At 41.4% G+C, this 13,493-nt stretch overlaps 1 protein-coding gene across 1 annotated transcript in view; it reads left to right on the plus strand.

The window, feature by feature from the left end:
• Positions 1-13,493, plus strand: part of COL4A3 (collagen type IV alpha 3 chain) — a 124,483-nt gene that overhangs the window by 102,517 nt on the left and 8,473 nt on the right. The window contains exons 37-47 of the mRNA XM_037522148.2: positions 220-359; positions 2,506-2,632; positions 2,965-3,045; positions 3,395-3,493; positions 3,741-3,788; positions 6,113-6,298; positions 6,748-6,878; positions 9,476-9,548; positions 11,593-11,664; positions 11,751-11,876; positions 12,750-12,848. Coding sequence (XP_037378045.1) covers positions 220-359; positions 2,506-2,632; positions 2,965-3,045; positions 3,395-3,493; positions 3,741-3,788; positions 6,113-6,298; positions 6,748-6,878; positions 9,476-9,548; positions 11,593-11,664; positions 11,751-11,876; positions 12,750-12,848 — 1,182 coding nt within the window. The remainder of the gene's footprint in view (positions 1-219; positions 360-2,505; positions 2,633-2,964; positions 3,046-3,394; positions 3,494-3,740; positions 3,789-6,112; positions 6,299-6,747; positions 6,879-9,475; positions 9,549-11,592; positions 11,665-11,750; positions 11,877-12,749; positions 12,849-13,493) is intronic.

Raw genomic sequence — 13,493 nt, forward strand, 5'->3', positions numbered from 1 at the left:
CAACTATGTTTACTTTTAAACAAATGTTCTGTCTATAACCAGAGCTTGAATAAGAACAAATAAACATTCAAATGTGTGAAAATCAGCTCTTCTAACCATTTGCCTTAATGATTCTGAGAACCCTACTTTTCAGGAGGCAGGTGGTTGGTGCAAAGTTTAATACGAGCACTTCAAGATCCCTGTGTTTACCATGGTACCTGGTTTCTTTCCTAATTTCAGGTTCTAAAGGAAAGAAAGGAACTTTGGGATTCCCAGGTGACCCTGGAAGACCAGGTCTCCCAGGGACTCAGGGTCTCCAAGGAGATAAGGGAGAGCCAGGTTATCCTGAAGGTACAAGGCCAGGACCACCAGGACCTGAGGTACATAGGCCATACAAATATTTGTTTTTTTTCTTACAGATTTATTTATTTATACAAGCACTGGGTACAGTCAGAAGCGTGGGAGGGTGAGAGAATTCACCAGAGTCAGAGCGGAAAGCAGAACAGGCAGACTGATGAAATACACTGCTGAGGGGAGCAGCAGGCGGCAGGAGAGGTCTGCGCGCCATGTGGGACTCTCGCCAGTGGCTGGGGATCAAACCAGCTCTGCAGAGGTTGCGGGCAGCTTCGCAACCCAGTGCTCAACCGCTGCGCTACTGGGGAGACCCCATACAAATATTTATATCTTGGTGGAAAAGTGAGTCCCTTTAAATATCAAGTGTGCAGATTCAATGTGGGCAGAGAAAATCAATAATATTACCATATTATCAGGCAATTATTTGTGTTTGTTTTTATTCTATCTCCACAACTGAGGATGTTTATCACACAGCTGTCAGCTTTTGAGTTTATTACTTCTAGGTAAAACCCCCCAAGGAATTTCTCACAACCGACCCTGCAATTTAACTGTGCTGCCGGGAGGAGGCAGTGATGCCAGGCCCACAATATCTGACAAGGCAGTGTGTGTTTCCCCTGTGATATAAAATAGCCAGTCTCTACATGGGCTCATCTCATACAGACTTATAAATTTCCAAACCTTGTCATCATAAACACTTCTTCAAACACAACAGAAGATGTAAGATACTTTAGTGCATTATCAAAAAAACAAGCACCATCCTAAATATACATACATTTATCCATCTAGTTGTACTAGCAATTTAAGTATTTTCCTTCCATTACACAGAAGAACTTCATCTTGTCACAATGTTTCAGTGCTTATCTTCCTAGACTGGAGGTTGGATGTCAAAACTCCTTGCTAGGATGCTGTACCAGGAACAACCAGTTTTTTTAGGTTTATTTCCTCAACTTTTCTGTGTAGAGCAGTTACATTAAGATCCATAACTAGACCACTGGAGAATGAGTAATAGAAATTTCCATAAACATAAGATCCTATGTATCCTTAACGAAGTGTACAGGATTCTGAGAAGCCCTTAGCTGCTGAATTTAAATGCAAAATATTCTAAGGCACAATGCAAATTTTTCTTAGGAGAGTCTATTTTTTTCATCATATTTTCAATAGTATTAACTCCAAAAAATACAGAAATTGTTACTTAGAGAACCTTCTTCCAATTCTCTTTTGAGCCAATGAATTACCACCTTTCTGGAGATTTCCACCAATCATGCCATCCTGCAGTAATCGCTGAAAAATAAGAAAGAAAAAAATTTGGAAGCCAAAATAGTAACTCTTTACCACCTGGAAAACAAATTTCTCTTGTGCTTCATTTTTAGACTAAGTCCTCAGAAAACCAGGGAGATACTCTTTCCACATTTTCTCAATGAGGAATTGAATTTGATATAGTTCACATTCAGCTAATTAGTCATTTCTTTTAAATGTGGGAGCTTCACAGGTAACCACAGAAGAAAATTTTAGAACTATGCATTGAACACAAAATCAACTGGCTTGACCTTGCTGGCAATTCATAGTAACAGGGTAGAATATTTTATTCAGCTACTATGGGGATTTTGTAAGTCACTATCAAATCTGTGTGTTGGCTTACAGTAAAACTGAAGTACAGATTTAATGAATATTAAATCATAGAAAAATGTTTTAACATTGATGGACTTTATCTGCATGCATAATATTAGCAGGACACATGTCCATTTGGTCTCTCTTACAACTTAGTTAATCATCACAATTTGAAATTATACTTTTGTGTGATGATTTAGTATCTACCTCCCCATCGATCTCCAAAACTTCTAAAGGTCGGGGTGCGCATACCCCACGTCTCTGTGCTTACATTCCTGGTGAGAGCTAGCTGCACAGGTGTCCTAGCAGTATAGCCACTGAGGCCTCAGCTAACAAGACTCTGCAGTTGGCTTCATGTCCTGCTGTTGCTGTCTTGAATTGATTTAATTTATTTTTAAGGGAGCAGCATCCTGTCCCTAGAACCTACCACAGGGCTAACACATAGCAGATATGACTGCCGAAGAAATAAGATGAATAATAAACTAGCAAATAGACATATTAATTCACTCTTAATTGTCATCACTATCCTGCTTTATGAGAATCTTAAAAGTGTTTGAATTTAAGGGAGATCCAGGATTGCCAGGTGACATAGGAAAGAAAGGAGAAAGAGGGTCTCCTGGCGCACCTGGTCACTTGGGGCCACCTGGACCTGATGGAGCCCCTGGAAGTCCCGGAAGTCCTGGTCACCCAGGTGAGTCTTCCCTCAAGATAATATTGAAGCCACTTTGCAAAGACCGAGCGATTCAATGGATTTGCTGTTCACTCCCAATTGAACAAATAAATCAGACACGGAGTGATTCACGTGCTTGGTGTACACACACCTTTGAGAATGGCTCATGGCATCTGTGCTGTGCTTCCCTGAAGAACCAGTAGCCAGAACAAAGCCTTGAGGTGACCAGCAGCAAGAGAGCTCCCAGGAGGCCAACGTGAGCACCATGGACTAAAAGAACTGATGGTTCCAGCCGCTGTAATCGTTTCTCTTTTGGTTTCTTTGTCCCTTCCCCGTTCTCGCTCGGTTTGCAGGAATGCCGGGTCCTGATGGTGACTTGGGGTTTAAAGGAATCAGAGGCTTCCCTGGCTTTCCTGGAATCAAAGGCCTTCCAGGTTCCTTTTTTTAAATCTCTTTTTCTTTCATGAGGGAGGCACATTTTCTCTTGGGGTCTCTGTATGACTTGCAACTGCCCATTAGGGTAGCTCCCATGTACTCAGTCTTCAGACCAAAATGCAAAAAAAGTGAGGTGAGGCATTCCTACCTGCCTAACCCCTCACAGATATGCCAGCGGGCACATCCCCAAGTAATAACCTTCGTGGTAATATTGGTCTGTTTGCATGCTTACTGTGAACTTCTCTTCACATGAGAACAAGCACCTTTTACAGAATCCCACACACCTCGTGTTTACATCAGGTATCAGTAGGAAGTAAATCCTCCCTTTGAACTGCACTTATTTTTCAGGTCCTCCAGGATTCCCAGGAAATCCTGGACCAGTGGGTCCAAGAGGTGACCAAGGATGTGATGGAATTCCTGGTCCAGCAGGAGAGAAGGGAGAACCAGGTACAACTCGCTATAACCTCAGACCTATTTGTTTTATTTTGCAAAGAATAATTAGTGACATTGCAATCCTTCAGTGCTCTGGAGACCCTTCTCTGACAAACAGATGATCTTTAACATATTCCAAGAGTGTGGTCATTAAGCTTCTTCCTGTTGTCAAAGTGCAAATGACCAAGTCAGATAAGTCATGTACACGTGTGATGAGATTAACCATACATGAAGCACTCATGTACCAATATTCTCCTTTCAGGTCTGTCGGTGGCACTTCCAGGCCCCAAAGGGCAGCCTGGCGCTCCGGGTGAGTAGTCCCTCCTCCCTGAATCCCAGGGACATGCACTTTCAAGAACAGAATCCAAGTGAGCATGCTTAATATATAAAATAAGCCTGACACACTGAATTAAAGAAGTCCCAGTGGCAATGTAGGATGTTTATATTCTTAGTATTCATGTAAAAATGCTTAATTAGTAATGATCACAACAAAGTGAATGAGTTAGAAACAGTGATCCAATTTTGGAATTTTCTTCTATGAAAGTGATGACAAATAAATAAAAAAACTTCTGTGCCTTGTTATCGGCATATTCACATCACCCCCCCAAGAGGATGGAGGTGGAATTAATGGCTTCTCAGCGAGCATCCCTCTTCTGAGAGGCACCATTAGCCCTAATCCCCTCCCACCTTGTCGTTGTCTTAGGCCTCATTGCAGTCCCCAGAGCCAGTCTCTCTGCTGAGGGTTACCCTATGACACTCTCCATACCTCAATCAGGGCAATTAGTGAACATGTCATTTACAGTACATACAAGATTTTCATGCATGGTTGATGTGGAGATGGGAGAGCTAACGGGGACTACACCTGAGGGGAGAAATCAAATACTGTACCAAAATGAACACTGTTGTAAGATAATAAAAAAATAAATTCAATTTAAAAAGAAAGAAAGAAAAAAAGATTTTCGTTTGACAAATTGCCATGCCAGTGTTGGACTTCCCATGCCATTGTTGTGCAAGATAAGAAATTTCTTCTAGTTTTCCCCTTTTGTAGAGACATTTGTAGCTTGTTCACACCTTTATTGACCCTTCTCAGTCTTGGGCCCTGTGGAAAGAAGTGATTCCTTAGCAGTGAGTCCTGTAGCCCACAGGGGCCTCTGGAGATGATGCTGCTGAGAACCAGGCTAGCCTGATACCGCTGGGAACTCAGAGGGGCAGGACCTGCCAGCGCGGGCCAGGGAGCACCCAGCTGTCCCCAGTCCATTGCACAGTCCAGCTTTAAAATTATGCTCAAGGGAAATTCCTGTTCATTTTCCCAGGCTAAGCTCACAGTCCAACCATTTGGAATGAGAACACATTAGCATTTAATTGGAAATAGAATTTGATATAAAATGATCAGACCTTAAGTAAAATAGCCTCAAAAAATTAGCAACAGCCTTATTATGTGAGTAGTTGATTATAAATCTCAAGCCCCCTAGCACAGCTTCATGTGCAGAAGTCATTGAGGCTTGGAAGGTATGAATCTTTTTAATTAGTTTGAATTCTCCCAAATCCTAAAAAAAAAAAAAAAAAAAAAAAAAATCCCATATGATTAAACAAGGAAGCATTTTAATGGATATGGAAATATAACCCATGAGAGCACCTTGGTCCCTCAGACCATCCTCAGACCCTGTGGTACAAATACAGCATTTCAGAGCTTGAATTTCACCTGAACACTTTCCTAAAATGCTAAAGAACATGATAAATAAGAGCTGGGCGTTTGATTCTCATTAGTTCTTTTTATATCATTTTCCCACATATGACTTCCCAAGCCTTCCCCTGGGCCACCAACCTTGTCCTCACTTTCCCTCCTTCATCCTCACACTGTCTCCTATTTCTATGTTACTTGCTATTTCTAGAATAACCCAGAGATAGGAAAAAGGAAGGTGAGGTTACTTTTATATCTTCCAGTCTTGAATATCAAAGCACACTCTCTGAGATGAAAAATATAAGTAATCAGTTGTGACCTTTTTGGGATGTTCTTTGGAGAAGTAACCAGAGGCCACATTGGAGGTGACAACCCTGTCATTCCTTGTCTGGGCCACTCCATACACACATCAGTGCCACGGGTTTGGCTTTGAACCCTCCACTGAATTATCAATGATTAAATGATGTCATTGTAATTAAAGTTCATCAGACAATCAGCATGTCTTCATGACACTTTAGCATTTACAGCATGCTTTTTCTTTTTCTCAAATTTTATTAATACGTCAATTTTTAAGTAATTATGTAATTCTGGGGAGTACATTTCCACACCTCCATATGTACACACACTTCACTCAGCTTCCACCCAAACCCCATGGCAATGTCCTGTCACCTCCCTCCTCTCTGCTCCCCCTCCTCCTTCACTGGTGACCAGTGTATTTTTCAGGGTCTAAGGATAATTTTTTGTGCTGTGTTTTGCCAGTTTGTTTTCTTTGGTTATTTATATTCCACAGTAGATGAAAACATCAGGATCCTTCTCTTCCTGGCTTATTTCACTTAACATAATTGCCTTAAAATAACCAACCTCTTTAAGTACCTTTAAGCAAAGTGTCCACGCAAACCTTTACTGCAAGTGGAGGGGCATTAAGGAAACTTACCAAACCTTTTTCTTTGCAGGAGCCAAAGGGGACCAGGGAGCCCCAGGCTTGCCTGGCCTTCCGGGCAGGAAGGGGTCACTGGGAGATGTTGGGCCACAAGGACCCACAGGCATGGCAGGGCCCCCTGGGGAACCAGGTTGCCCTGGGACAGTCATCCCTGGCCCAAAAGGAAATCGAGGTCCACCGGGCTCCAGAGGAAACCCAGGTAGAGGGCCTACTTTTAACTAAGAGAATCAGAAGATTGTTTGGCTTCAAAGCATCCATCCTTCTCCTGCTGTGATCTTGCTTCTTTTTTCCCTCCAGTCTTCCCGATCCCTCCTACCCCCACCTGTTCTCCCAGAGAGTTGTAAAGCCATTGATTTTGAAAAAGTAGTAAATATCAGATTTACGAAGTCTAAAAGAGGGAGATGCATCCACTCACCATTATTACTGAGCTTGCTCTTAGCAGAAACCTTCAGGGAGACACAGCTGCTGCCTGTGCCAGGAGCCTGACAGCTTTAATTTCATCTGTCTTTACCAGAGTCCATTATGCTCCACAGGGAGGGGGTGTCTGGGCAATGACAGAGGCAGGGTTTGCTTCAGGGTCAGAAGACCCCCGCTAGAACCCGCCAAGTTCTACGACTGGCAAGACTGAAGGGATCTTTGTGAATTTAGGTGAACCTGGTCCCCCCGGGCCTCCAGGAAGTCATGTAAAAGGCATAAAAGGAGAAAAGGGGTTTATGGGCCAGCCTGGCCCCAGAGGTCCTCCTGGAACCGCAGGAGAAGCTGGGCCGTTAGGCCATCCGGTAAGTGGGGGAAATGACTTTGACTTCTTGCGTTCCTCTGAATCCATTGCTGGGACCGTATGTACTCAGGCAAGAAAAGATTCCCATTTGTGATGTTTCTCTGCCGTGCAGTAAGGGAAGACAGAGTCGGGAAGGTGCAGGGAATCAAAGAATCTCAAGAGATGCACTGATTTGGCTTCTAGGAGGCCTCTCGTTCTAGGACCTTCTAGTAATCTGTACTGGACCACTCTCTACAGCACCCTGACCCTTTCTTGTTTAGACTGAACTGTTCCAGGGATGGAATCCTCAAAACCTAGAAATTTGGGATCACCCTAGATAGCAATGGTATTTTTCTCTATTTATAAGCTTTTGAAGTTATCTGCGTTGTCCTGTAAATGTCTATTTGTTTCCTCCCCATGACATACCTTCCAGTCGCTGCCATTGTCTTCTGAGTGTTTTCTCCCCAGATAAATATGTGAATCTTTCAAATTCAGTTTAACATTTCATCAGCCCTGCCTTTAACCTGAATAGACCCTGATTTATCAACATCTCCCTTCGAAATGCAACCTGTGGGGCAAACTCCTTCCAAGACTAAGAACTCAAGGCTCCAAGGAGTAGTTAGAGGAGGGAAATGTCTCCCTGTGCTGAAATCCCCCTTGGGCTGTTGGGCAGCCACATCATCACACAGTCAGCTTGTGGTCAAAAAAAGCCCTTGTGCCTTTTTCTCATAAGCTGCTACAAAGTTTTCTCCATTATTTCTTGCCTCGCCTGCTGAGGTTGTTGCTGCTGATGGTGGTGCCTTGATGCGAACTGTTCCATTTATCTTTCTTAAATATCATCTTGTGAATTGGGCCCACACACTGGGCCTAGTAAGAGCTCTCCCTTCATAATCTCTCATTCAACACTTGGCCACCTTCCCTTGCTTCCTCTTAACAGCACATTTGAAAAGTCTGATTCTTTTGCTCACATCAAGCTCCAGGAGACTGATGAGGAAGTTGATCACATCATAGATGGTCTGTGTTTTCTTTTTTATATACATACAGGAACTGGGGTGCAGGCCAGCAGTGTGGGGGGTGAGAAGACTCACCAGAGACAGAGTGGGGAGCAGAACAGGTGGATCTAGTGAGATACTCTGCTGAGGGGAGCAGCAGGGAGACAGGAGAGGTCTGCTGTACCATGTGGGTCAGCTCCCTGGCTGGAGACCTAACTCATGCAGCAGTGGCTGGCAATAGCTTGATAGTACTAAGACTTTAACCCCTGCACTCCCCGGGATGCCCTGTTCTGTGTTTTCATCAATGAATGGTAAGGAGATACTTTAGCATCACTAGCTGTCATCTTCAATTCCCTTGATATTTGGTTTCCAGCACCTACCTTTTTGTTTTTTGAAAAATGAGATGGGCACCCATTTCCAGTCTTACGTAGCTCTCCTGTTCTCCATTATTCCTTGAGTGTTGCCAATACTGATCCCATGAACACATGGAAAGTCCTCCCAAAAACACGGGATGTGAAGAGTCAGGTTTGGAAATAGGTTTCCCTTCAACCCTCCAGCGCTTCCAAAGTCAGAGCAGTCTTTTACATTTGCACCTAAAGGAGAATTCTTGAGTGATGTCTCAACTGGCTCAGTGCCCTTAACAGTTCTCTTCTCTACCTAACAGCTACTTCCTCACATGAGGGGTGGCCTGAAGTCAGGCCTTTGCCTCTGGAGAACAGGTCAAACCTCAGGAATCCAAGATTCCTTGATCAAACGGTTCTGTTTCCCTTCTTTTTTAGATGCATACCACCTGATCCAAGCCTTAGGACTCTCTCTTCTTAGGCTTTCTTACTCTGAAACTCAAGTCCAGTTTTGCTTTTCTTTGCATTTTTCATGACCTTCAGTTCATTGTTTTCCACTGATGACAATCTATCTCAGCTCATATGGTCAGTGGAGTGGCTTTAGCCCACATGCTGATACAGAGCTCTTTACTAAAGCCCTGCACCCCATCCCCCACCCTCTTCCTTCTATGGCCTTGCTGCAGGTCTCATGGCTACAACAGCAATTAGTGCGAATCTCCAAGTAGGAGTATCTTCTACCCTTCAGATCATTGCAACCTTGTTACAGGTGCATGTAACACCCCACCTCCTCCCCACCACTCTAGATACCTGCTTTATGCTCCTATCCCAGGGAACCTTTCACTTCTTCTGAATAATTTCTAACTCTGCAGGTTTAGTTAAACTGAGGGTAGGAGCTACAATTCAACAGCAGCTCCCTTGTCTTTGAAGAATTAGAAATTAGAATGGCCATTCTGTGAGACTGTGCCTGCTCTTCCTGAAAAATCTCCAAATATTGGGCGTTGCCATTTAGGAAACAGAATTTCCAATTGTATCCAAACTCATGTGTACATTCAAATGAGAAGGTATGTTTGGTCTTGGGTTTAAGGGAGCTTTTTCTTTTTTTTTAATTTGAAAATGATAGTCCTAAGGAAAGGCCTACATGGCAGAGGAATTACCAGGATTGGAAGGTAAAATGATGTCTTTCAACTTCAGCTCATATTATATTATATCCTATTCCCTTTTTTGTAATTGCAGTAAGTATTGGTCTTTTAAAATTTTGTCATTCTATTCCCTTTTTAAAATTATAGGGAGCACCAGGTAGTCCAGGTATGCCAGGAATCAGGGGTGATCCTGGATTCCACGGATTTCCAGGCATGAGAGGTACTGCTTTTTGCACTGCTCTTTGGATACAAATGCAATGACTGTGATTCGTATTTCAGAGAATGTAAGTGCTCACTGGACTCCCAGAGTCACCAAAGGCAATTTGGGTTTGCCCAGGTGGAACTCAGTATGGGCAAAGAAGGAAGACTCCACAGTACCCAACCCCATGCGTCTTAAGGGTAGAAACTATAGAAAAACTAAAACCAGAAGCAGTTTCAACTAGTTACCTTTGCAAATATTGGTTTGCATTGAGTTTGAGGACGGTGGATGGCATCAATAGCAACAGGATTGTTTTGAATTATTTGCTTTACTTTGTGCATGTGTTATAATTTTAAAAAGCAGAAAAAAATTGCCTGTTTGTAGAGAAAGGTAAATAAATTTTGATGTGCAGATTTAAGCAGTTGCTTTTTTTTAGGGAACATGTATTACATTTCTAATCAGATAAATAACTATGATTTGGGGAGTTTTAAGTTTAAAATATCCACACACATTTAAACTTAAGGTCTCAGCAAAGAATTCTCACTCTAGATCAAATGGTTATGAAAGGAAAGTGTCACCTCGCAGTTCACCCCCTAATCCAACAAAAATAACAAATGGATATTCTTGCCATATTTGTCTGTTATTTCCTTCAGAACCTGCAAGAACCTTCCCTATCATCTTCCCCCAATAAAGCCATTTAAGTGTGTGTTAAGCAACTACAGAGTACTAAAAACAAAGTTTAGCCAAAACCAACAATAAAAAATTTTTCTCAAATCTTCCATAAGGGTGCTATGACCTTGAAGGAATTTTTGATTGTCTTAGCTGGTTAAATGGTATCATTAATGTGCAGCAGGGAACCCACTATCACAGACTACAGAGATACAAAATAAAAGTGTAGCCAGAGTGAATAAAACCACAATTTCGTGTAGGAAAACTTTTCCAGGTCCAAGGAAGGACAAAGTAAACTCAGCAAGGTCCTTTTCAATGCTTCTAATCACTTACTCTCCAAGGAGCAAATTAGCAAAGAATAAGTGGTTCAGAGGAGTTCCACTAGACTTTGGTGGGTGAATACTGCCAGGCAACCTGGGGAACATGTGTACCACCTCAGAAAAGGACTAGCTACCATTTGGAAAACAACATATAAAAAGAACCCACTAAAGAAAGAGACATTCTGTTGAAACACTTAAGGGTGTTTCGAGAGGAGATTCACAAAACCAGTTTTCTTGAAATATGTTCCATAAGTACATTTAATTACCCACTTACTTTCATAATGAAACCAACAGCTGACAATACTGATGTACTTCCACTTCCTTATTTGGAAATTTTTAATCACCAAAGGGGAAAATATTTAAGCTTCTTCTGGTATATCCAAGTAAATATTAACACCCACCTCAACTTCTGATATCAAGTAGATACTTTATAGTTTAATTGCCAGTTAACTTTTTAATGTAATTGTTTTGTTCTATTTTTCTATTAATCATATTTTAATATGAAAGTCTTTCTAAATAATCAAATGTGAAATCTGTGTTATTTCAAGATTCTTTATAAGAGACTAGTTCTCCAAATTAGTGGTTCTTGGTAACTTTTTTTTTTTTTTGGTGCCAAGGACTATAAATATGTAGAAGTGATATCTTACCACCCTGTTAGTTTATAGAGGGCAGATAGTCTATTAGGCTATTAGTAAAACAAGAGTAATCAGCTGAGTAAATAGATAACTAAGATCATCAGGCAATGTAATTCCCCAGGATGTGCTAAAATGGGTTGGATGTCAATTTATTTATTACCTTAAATATTGAATTGGTTTCTGAGTTTAAAAATTGAACTCTTAGAAATGCTTCCCCTTCAGATATTAAATTCTTTAATATCTAATTATAAAATATATTTATTTATAGTCATTAAACATGACTGATTACATCCAACTGAAATGACAAGCCTCTTGTGGATATAATGAAGTTGTAGCCCCCAGCCATAACTTACATTGTCTGTCCTTAAAATTGCTCATCAACCTGAAAAACAGGGGAACTCAGTATTATAAGTAGAGTTACATTGCCTTTTTTTTCTGAAGGAGAGAAGGGTAATCCAGGATTTCTGGGACCAATGGGACCTCCAGGGAAAATTGGGCCAAAAGGGCCACCAGGTAAATATAATTTCCTAAGTATTGTCCTCCTAGAAGAAAGGTAATTTATCGATGAGATCTCCCTCCTCTTATGTTCGTGTCAACAGGTGCACGTGGAGACTTTGGCACAGTTACGATCATCTCCCTTCCAGGAAGCCAGGGGCCACCTGGTCCAGCTGGACCCCCAGGGATGCGAGGAGAACCTGGGCCACCAGGACCACCAGGAAAGCCAGGTGTGGGACTAGCAGCAGTGACTGGATTGATAGGAAGTGGTTGAACCAAAATACCAGTGACATGTTTTAGAAGCCAACAATACAACTTCACAGATAATGTTGAAAACATAGTGCCTTTACAATCAGTTTTAGGATTAAGCTTGTTTTGCTCTTGAAACTCTTGAAATTAGAGACCTTGGGACTCCATTGAATCTATGAAAAATTAAGGTGCATAGTATAAACTTGAGCAAATGTACTTTAGGGTACTTATATTTATTTTTATTAATGTCTGTCTTCTCTGACAATTGTCAGTCTCAGACCCTGACATTTTTAAACGATGGGCTGAATAAACCCGAGTGCTCTGTGTTTAGACTTTTCTAACTCTACATAGTACTTGGAAAAGTAACAGTGCAAATGTATAGTTAATGTTATGAAATCTTTTCCAAACATTGGTGATTAACCATGTTTTATTCAGTATGGAAATTGAAATGACCCTTTTATATAGGTTTAGTATATTGCATAGACTTTCAAATGGAATTGTTTTGTTCTGAGTTTGCCTGAGTCACCTGGGACATAAGAGATATTGCTTATTGCTTGGCTCAATACAAAGGCATAGCAAATTCTGAAGCAAAATAAATAAAAATAGCAGCACAATTTTAGGCTGCTGTGGGTCAGATACTCCCAGTTTGTTCTTGAGGGTCTGTTTTATGCCCTGGGCAAGCTCATGTAAAAGATGGATAAACAATTGCCCCCATGTGCCTGGGCTGAGGGTCTGCTCAGTTCACAGGACTTTCACTGCTCAAACTGGGGATTTCCAGGTAAATGAGGATGGTTAGTCACCCGACTTTTTAGGCTAAGTGAACCTCTTAATACAATGTTGGTTTTTTTCTCTAGGACCCTGTGGGCCAAGAGGTCAACCAGGCAAGGATGGAAAACCAGGAACTCCTGGCCCAATTGGAGAAAAGGGCCACAAAGGCTGTAAAGGAGAACAAGGTAGGCACAAGCTAGTTTCTTTCATGGAAAGGGCTGTTTCAACAAGCAGACTACTATAGTAGTCTACAGCCTTCTGTTCTCATTGTTCAGATCAGAGTAGAAGCAAAATGTTCATTTGGAAGAAGATTTTAAAAAATCAAGATTTTTTTTGATTGCTGAGTAATATTACATTGTGTATATATGCCACATCTTCTTGATCCAGTCATCTATTTTTGAGCATTTGGGTTGTTTCCATAGCTTACCTATTGTTAATAGGCTGCAATAAACATTGGGTTGCAAAGTCATGCCATTTTCAACAACATGGATGAAGCTGGAAGGAATCATGCTAAAATAAGCCAGAAAGAAAAAGAAAAATACCAGGTAGCTATAAATCAGAGACATACTTTGGGGGTGAGGGGAAGAAGGGAGTAGGAGCAAAACAGGGGTGGGAAGAGCACAAGGGACCATGGTGATAGTTCACGGGTGAATGGGTGGTGGGAATTTTATAGGGACTATAACCAAGATGAAAATGCAAACATTGTACACAAATTAAAAATGATGTAAAAAATATAGAAAATAATTTAAAATAAATAAATTTATAAAAAGTAATCAAGAATTACTTGAATGCACCATTCTTTCTAGCTCTTCACTGAGTAGTTGTCTTCC

This window comes from Talpa occidentalis, unplaced genomic scaffold, assembly GCF_014898055.3.
Source record: "Talpa occidentalis isolate TD23 unplaced genomic scaffold, MPIMG_talOcc4v2.1 talOcc4.3, whole genome shotgun sequence".
NCBI lineage: Eukaryota > Metazoa > Chordata > Mammalia > Eulipotyphla > Talpidae > Talpa > Talpa occidentalis.